The 7,613-nt window shown below is 50.1% G+C and overlaps 1 protein-coding gene across 1 annotated transcript; it reads right to left on the bottom strand.

Annotated features, from left to right (window-relative positions):
* Positions 1-4,769: 4,769 nt before the first annotated feature.
* On the bottom strand, positions 4,770-7,022 carry zgc:171704 (Ras-related and estrogen-regulated growth inhibitor-like protein). The gene is made up of 4 exons (XM_055904183.1): positions 6,834-7,022; positions 6,500-6,553; positions 6,327-6,403; positions 4,770-6,209 (listed from the first exon to the last, which is right to left on the bottom strand). The coding sequence occupies exons 1-4, from the start codon at positions 6,946-6,948 to the stop codon at positions 5,793-5,795; spliced, it is 663 nt and encodes a 220-aa protein (XP_055760158.1). The 5' UTR covers positions 6,949-7,022; the 3' UTR covers positions 4,770-5,792.
* Positions 7,023-7,613: the final 591 nt, after the last annotated feature.

The following is a 7,613-nucleotide window of genomic DNA, read 5'->3' as shown; positions in this document are numbered from 1 at the left end:
TCCCTTCCACCATCGCTGTGTGTTGTCGCTCTTCAGTACGCAGGGGCTCATCCAGCGGCATCAATCCCCCAGACCCCAGCCCAGTCCCCAGCCCAGCCCCTGCCAACCCAGCCAACGACGATGACCAGTCTCTCTCTCGCCAGGGCAGCCAGAAGCCTGATGACCAGCCTCTTTCTCGCCAGGGCAGCCAGAAGCCTGACGACCAGCCTCTCTCTCGCCGGGGCAGCCAAAAGCAGGAAGACCAGCCTCTCTTTGTGGAGCTGGACAGCACTGTGTGTCGCCGCTCCTCAGCCATCGAGTTCCTCTTAGCCCCCATCATTCAGTACCTGAGCCCTGGGCAACTGTCAGATGAGACTGTTATACCTGAGGTGGAGACCACCAAGTTCCATCCAGACACAAGAGACGAGAGCCTACCCAGACACAAGAGCCTGTCTGCCCGCTCCCAAAGAAGCTCATCAAGTGCTGGCATCCCGGATGACCAGTCTTTCTCTCGCCGGGGCAGCCAGAAGCAGGACGACCAACCTCTCTCTCTGGAGCTGGACCCCCTAGAGCTTCCTTCTACCAGCATCGTGTGTCGCCCCTCCTCGGCTGCCGAGGTCCTCGTAGGTTCTGTCCTCCAGTACATTAACTCTGAGCCATCCTCAGACGAGCCCGTTGTACCCGAGGTGGAGACCACCGAGAACCACATTAAAGCCAGAGACGAGAGCCTACCCAGACGCAAGAGCCTGTCTTCCAGCTCCCACTGGAGCTTGTCCACTGCCGTTGCACCTGTGGTGGAGACCACTGAGGACCTGAGCCCTGAGCAAGGCTCAGATGAGGCCATTACACTTGAGGTGGGCATTGAGTACTACTCAGACACAAGAGACATGAGCCCACCCAGACGCAAGAGCCTGTCTGCCCGGTCCCGTCGGAGCTCGTACAGGGCTGTTGCACCCGAGGTGGAGACATCTGAGGGCCTGAGACCTGAGGAAGTCTCAGATGAGGTCATTGCACTTGAGGTGGAGAGCACTGAGTACTACTCAGATGCAAGAGACGTGAGCCCTTCCAGACACAAGAGCCTGTCTGCTGGCTCCAACAGAAGCTCATCAAGTGCTGGTAACCCGGGATACCAGTCTCTCTCTCGTCGGGGCAGCCAGAAGCCAGACGACCGGCCTCTCTCTCTGGAACTGGACCCCCTGGAGCTCCCTTCTACAAGCACCGTGCGTCGCCCCTCCTCGGCTGCCGAGGTCCTCCTAGGTTCCATCCTCCAGTACCTGAGCTCTGAGCCACCCTCAGACGAGACCATTATACCCGAGGTGGAGACCACCGAGAACCACACAGAAACCAGAGACGAGAGCCCACCCAGACACAAGAGCCTATCTGCCCACTCCCGCAAAAGCTCATCAAGTGCTGACAACTCGGATGACCAGCCTCTCTCTCGCCGGAGCAGCCAGAAACCTGACGACCAACCTCTCTCTCTGGAGCTGGACCCCCTAGAGCTTCCTTCTACCAGCATCGTGTGTCGCCCTTCCTCGGCTGCCGAGGTCCTCGTAGGTTCTATCCTCCAATACATTAACTCTGAGCCATCCTCAGACGAGCCCGTTGTACCCGAGGTGGAGACCACCGAGAACCACATTAAAGCCAAAGACGAGAGCCTACCCAGACGCAAGAGCCTGTCTTCCAGCTCCCACTGGAGCTTGTCCACTGCCGTTGCACCTGTGGTGGAGACCACTGAGGACCTGAGCCCTGAGCAAGGCTCAGATGAGGCCATTATACTTGAGGTGGGCATTGAGTACTACTCAGACACAAGAGACATGAGCCCACCCAGACGCAAGAGCCTGTCTGCCCGGTCCCGTCGGAGCTCGTACAGGGCTGTTGCACCCGAGGTGGAGACATCTGAGGGCCTGAGACCTGAGGAAGTCTCAGATGAGGTCATTGCACTTGAGGTGGAGAGCACTGAGTACTACTCAGATGCAAGAGACGTGAGCCCTTCCAGACACAAGAGCCTGTCTGCTGGCTCCAACAGAAGCTCATCAAGTGCTGGTAACCTGGGATACCAGTCTCTCTCTCGTCGGGGCAGCCAGAAGCCAGACGACCAACCTCTCTCTCTGGAGCTGGACCCCCTGGAGCTCCCTTCTATAAGCACCGTGCGTCGCCCCTCCTCGGCTGCCGAGGTCCTCCTAGGTTCCATCCTTCAGTACCTGAGCTCTGAGCCACCCTCAGACGAGTCCATTATACCCGAGGTGGAGACCACCGAGAACCACACAGAAACCAGAGACGAGAGCCCACCCAGACACAAGAGCCTATCTGCCCACTCCCGCAAAAGCTCATCAAGTGCTGGCAACTCGGATGACCAGCCTCTCTCTCGCCGGGGCAGCCAGGAGCAGGACGACCAACCTCTCTCTCTGGAGCTGGACCCCCTAGAGCTTCCTTCTACCAGCATCGTGTGTCGCCCCTCCTCGGCTGCCGAGGTCCTCGTAGGTTCTATCCTCCAGTACATTAACTCTGAGCCATCCTCAGACGAGCCCGTTGTACCCGAGGTGGAGTCCACCGAGAACCAAATTAAAGCCAGAGACGAGAGCCTACCCAGACGCAAGAGCCTGTCTTCCAGCTCCCACTGGAGCTTGTCCAGTGCCGTTGCACCTGTGGTGGAGACCACTGAGGACCTGAGCCCTGAGCAAGGCTCAGATGAGGCCATTACACTTGAGGTGGGCATTGAGTACTACTCAGACACAAGAGACATGAGCCCACCCAGACGCAAGAGCCTGTCTGCCCGGTCCCGTCGGAGCTCGTACAGGGCTGTTGCACCCGAGGTGGAGACATCTGAGGGCCTGAGACCTGAGGAAGTCTCAGATGAGGTCATTGCACTTGAGGTGGAGAGCACTGAGTACTACTCAGATGCAAGAGACGAGAGCCCTTCCAGACACAAGAGCCTATCTGCCCACTCCCGCAAAAGCTCATCAAGTGCTGGCAACTCGGATGATCAGCCTCTCTCTCGCCGGGGCAACCAGAAGCCAGATGACCAGCCTCTCTCTCTGGAGCTGGACCCCCTAGAGCTTCTTTCTACCAGCACCGTGCGTCGCTCCTCCTCTGCTGCTGAGGTCCTTCTAGGTTCCATCCTCCAGTACATTAGCTCTGAGCCACCCTTAGAGGAGCCTGTTGTACCCGAGGTGGAGTCCACCGAGAACACAGAAGTCAGAGACGAGAGCCCACCCAGATGCAAGAGCCTGTCTGTCCAATCCCGCAGAAGCTCATCAAGGGCTGGCAACCCATCCAACGTCCGCCAGGACAGCCAGATGAGGAATGACCAGCCTCTCTCTGTGGAGTTCGACATCCTGGACATCTCTTCTACCAGTGCTTTGCGCGGCCGATCCTTAGCTGCCGAGGTCCTCCTTGGCCCCATCCTCCAGTACCTGAGCTCTGAGCCACTCTCAGACGAGACCATTATACCCAAGGTGGAGACCACCGAGAACCAAACAGAAGCCAGAGACAGGAGCCCACCAAGACGCAAGAGCCTATCTGCTCGCTCCCGCTGGAGCTCGTACAGTGCCGTTGCACCCGAGGTGGAGACCACTGAGGACCAGAGTCCTGAGAAAGTCTCAGATGAGGCCATTGCACTCGAGGGGGAGAGCACTGAGTACTACTCAGATGCAAGAGACGTGAGCCCATTCAGACGCAACAGCCTGTCTGCTGGCTCCCACAGAAGCTCATCAAGTGCTGGTAACCCGGGATACCAGTCTCTCTCTCGTCGGGGCAGCCAGAAGCCAGATGACCGGCCTCTCTCTCTGGAACTGGACCCCCTGGAGCTCCCTTCTACAAGCACCGTGCGTCGCCCCTCCTCGGCTGCCGAGGTCCTCCTAGGTTCCATCCTCCAGTACCTGAGCTCTGAACCATCCTCAGACGAGACCGTAATACCCGAGGTGGAGACCACAGAGAAGAATGCACAGTTAAGAGATGAGAGCACACCCAGACGCCAGAGCTTGTCTCCCCGCTTCCGCAGGAGCTCGTCCAGTGCTGTTGTGCCTGAGGTGGAGACCACTGAGTATTATTCTGACGAAGGAGACGGCAGCCCACTCAGATGCAAAAGCCTGTCAATCCGCTCCCACAGGAGCTCATCCAGTGGAGGCAACGCCCCAGCCCCCCGGCTAACCCCGGACAACACACACAATGGCCTCCAGGGCAGCCAGATGCAGGACAACCTGGAGGAGTTGGACACCAGCGCCGTGCGTCGCCGCTCCTGGGCTGTCGAGGTCCTCCTAGACCCCATTCTGCAGTACCTGAACCCTGGGCACTCAGAAAAGGCCGATATAGAAGAGGCCGAAATACCCGCGGTGGAGGCCACAGATCACTAAGAAGTCACCAGTGTCCTAGAAATGGGCCCCCTTTGAAGGCCCAGGTGTAAGACTTATTAGTTGATTTTAGTTTGTGGGTACACATTAGAGGACCATAGTTCAGCAGACATAATCTGTGATAAATCCATTGTAATACAAAATGTGTCAATGTATGTGATTGAAAGATTCAGGCGCTCTACTTCATGTACAGACGCCAACCCAAATTTGTTTTGGTTTCCTAACTGAGCATCATGTGACATTATACACCTTGTACCCCATTATATATTAGACCTAACTATTCTTATATGACGTGCTAACCTGATGTCATATTCTGTTTTCTGTTTCCCAAAGTAGCCGTGAGAAACAAAGCTTGTCATGATTAAAGGTAAAGTCTGGATGATTGGCCTAAATATGGATGATGAAAGGAAGTTGAATGTGTTGAGGAATGAGCATCGAATAGACAGTAGAAAATGTGTCTTTATTACAATGTCATAACATTTAATATTTCAAAACATATAATACATGACACGTTTAGATTGTCCGACAGTATACATCAACATAACATTGGTTGTATTCAAGAAATAAATAACATTTGTATTGCTGATGTGAAATGTATTGAGGTTATGAAGAGTGAAATAAAGTTTAATTTCCCCATCTACAGTACAGTATTCAGCTCATACATGTACTTTCCCAGATTAACCCATTCCGGTTTCATGCATTGTATAAACATTAAAATTACAACATAACTTTTCCCCAAGATTTATTACACAGAAATGAAATACTTTTATCCACATTTCAATATATTCAATTATTTACAATTCTCAAACAAACGTGTGCACAGCACATATAAGCATCAAGTCTGCTAGAACTTGTAACATAGAATTCCTAAGTTTAACGTTCGTTTTCAGATAAAGTATAATACTGAAATGCAATTGTTTGCTGTTTTGCATTGCTGATTATACACACATCAAGCCTTCAACATTTTACAAACTTCGAGTGTACATTGTCACTGAAAATAAATTCCCTAACAATTGACAATGGGTAGGACTTCCATCAGATCAACAGTATTGTCAGATGTCAGCTACTCCAGATTCCTGCTCATGCTTCACATTGAATACCTATTGAGTGAAGGATGGAACCGCACATGATTTCTCATACAGTTTATCTACAGTACTGTATACCTACTTTTCAACTTCAAAAAGTAGAATAAATTATTGATTGATTGCTTCCATCTGCAATTCAAACTTTTGTGTAACTCTACAAGATAACCAATTTCTCCTTTCTGAAAACCGTCCCAATGAAGTTCCCTATCAAAACCTGTTGAAGTTGTTAGAACGCACCTGCTGTTGGACTACAACCTGCCATAGACCATTTTTCTCAATTGCGCCTCCAAGTCTGCATTGGCCAACCGCGTAGCATACCTACGACATGTTCTGACTATCCAAATCCCATTGCGCATAATGTAGACTATCCTGTGGTAGATTACTCTGCACGTTTCTTCCCGAATACAGCTGACATGCTTCTCACTATACTTTTAATACCCGCGGCACCTTTCCGCAGAGCTCTCGACTCTTTGATAAGATCTATCAGTCCATGGAACACCAGCAAAACACCGTGGTATGTTTCAGCTGCGGATATCTCGAAAAATACGCAGTCTTCCGAGAGAGCAAGGAGTCGGCCCTCCTCACTTGAGACTGTCCGTCGGTGCTGCAAATCGCGTTTGTTTCCAACAATGATGATGGGCGCTGTTGCAGACATCTTCCTACTGGCATGGCGGATGCGCTGCACTTGTTGACGCACTACCTCGAAGCTGGAGCGGTCGCATATGCTGTATACCAGTATCACGCCGTCTGCCCATTGAAGCTGTTTCTCACTTATCGACTCAGTTATTGCACTGTCCTAAAAACACATAAAAACATGACATATGAGTGGTCACTATGGCTAGATAACAAACATTTGCCAATGGCAAATGCGTAATGATGAATGGCGACATTTGGGTAGTCCAAGAGTGTTTACCTGTGGGTAGAGCGAGTCCCATATGTTGAAGGATATTTCCCTCCCGTCAACTGTGTCAATGTGACTGTAAATTGATTCTGACGGAGAAATATATTAATTAAATCAAAAACATCATAATGTGTTAAATAGTCAGCATTACGCACAATATGTATGTACTCATTTGGCCGGCTTACCTATATCACCGTATTCGCCAATAAATCTTCTGGTAATAAATCTGACGGTGAGCGCTGGAAAATACAAAAAGTTGTGTACAGTTTAATCAAAATATATTTTAATGGCTTGTACAAACTTTGAGTGTAGATTGTCACTGAAAATAAATTCCCTAATACGCAATTGGTAGATAGGCCTTCCGTCAGATCAGATACTCCAGATTCCTACTCATGCTTCACAGTGAATGCCCGTTGAGTGAAGGATGGCAAAGCACATGATAACTCGTTAACTGTTGAAAATACATGTGTGAACATTGCAAGGTGCATATTAAACACAAAGACAAAAACACATTCTTACCTGATTTCCCTACATTTTCAGCCCCAAGTAATAAGATATTAGCTTCCACTTTTTGCTGAGTTCCCTCAATTGTCTTGCTGCAGTGATGCGAGCTAGGTTTGACCTGGACAACCATTTGGAATGGATTATGCTTCAAAAAGCTCTTTTAATTACCCTGTTTTGATGTAGGGTACTGTACAGTGACAAGTATATATATATACAGTTTGCAAGAGCTGTAGAATAGGTGGAGCCATTTATGAACCAATGAGAAGATAGCCTGTTTAAGTGGGCTGCGTCACAACTCAGCCCACTTAATTTGATAGGGCTGTTATGTGATCATGATGGCTAGTTTTCTTGTGATAATTGAAATAAATGTTTCAGGTTGGTTTAAATCTTACATTCAACATTTTTCATTACTTTGATCTATTGGTAAATCCCCTCTATACAAACCTACTGAATATATGAACATGTCAGAGAAATGTAAATCACTAACCAAATCATTTTATAAACATTTTGATCATTTTAGACTGCTTTAACTCTGGGGGGGCAAATGTGTGCACTGCACACACCGTTGACAGTTAGTACACACCCTGGGGAATCAGTGATTTTAAGTGATCAGTTAAGGGAAAATCAAAAACCATCAAGAATGCAGCCCTCGAGGACAGCCAGAAGTTGTTCACCCCTGATCAGTGTGCTTTTACTCTGGCGCCATCTGGTGGCGTTGTATCAGCATCGCCAAGACCACTGGTTTAATCTTTGGCTCCCTTATGCTCATGCAGTGCACCTTTCATCTAGGGCCAA

This window comes from Salvelinus fontinalis, chromosome 38, assembly GCF_029448725.1.
Source record: "Salvelinus fontinalis isolate EN_2023a chromosome 38, ASM2944872v1, whole genome shotgun sequence".
In the NCBI taxonomy this organism is placed as follows: domain Eukaryota; kingdom Metazoa; phylum Chordata; class Actinopteri; order Salmoniformes; family Salmonidae; genus Salvelinus; species Salvelinus fontinalis.
Note: the sequence above shows the minus strand (reverse complement) of the source record. Positions and strands in the feature narration are given on the sequence as shown.

Bases quoted from the DNA above. Each gene is read 5' to 3' on its own strand.
- zgc:171704 (XM_055904183.1), bottom strand. From the start codon at position 6,948: ATGGTTGTCCAGGTCAAACCTAGCTCGCATCACTGCAGCAAGACAATT. The intron at 6,554-6,833 runs GTAAGAATGTGT...TGTATTTTCCAG, and splicing joins TGAAAATGTAGGGAAATCAG to CGCTCACCGTCAGATTTATT. The intron at 6,210-6,326 runs GTAAACACTCTT...ATGTGTTTTTAG, and splicing joins GGGACTCGCTCTACCCACAG to GACAGTGCAATAACTGAGTC.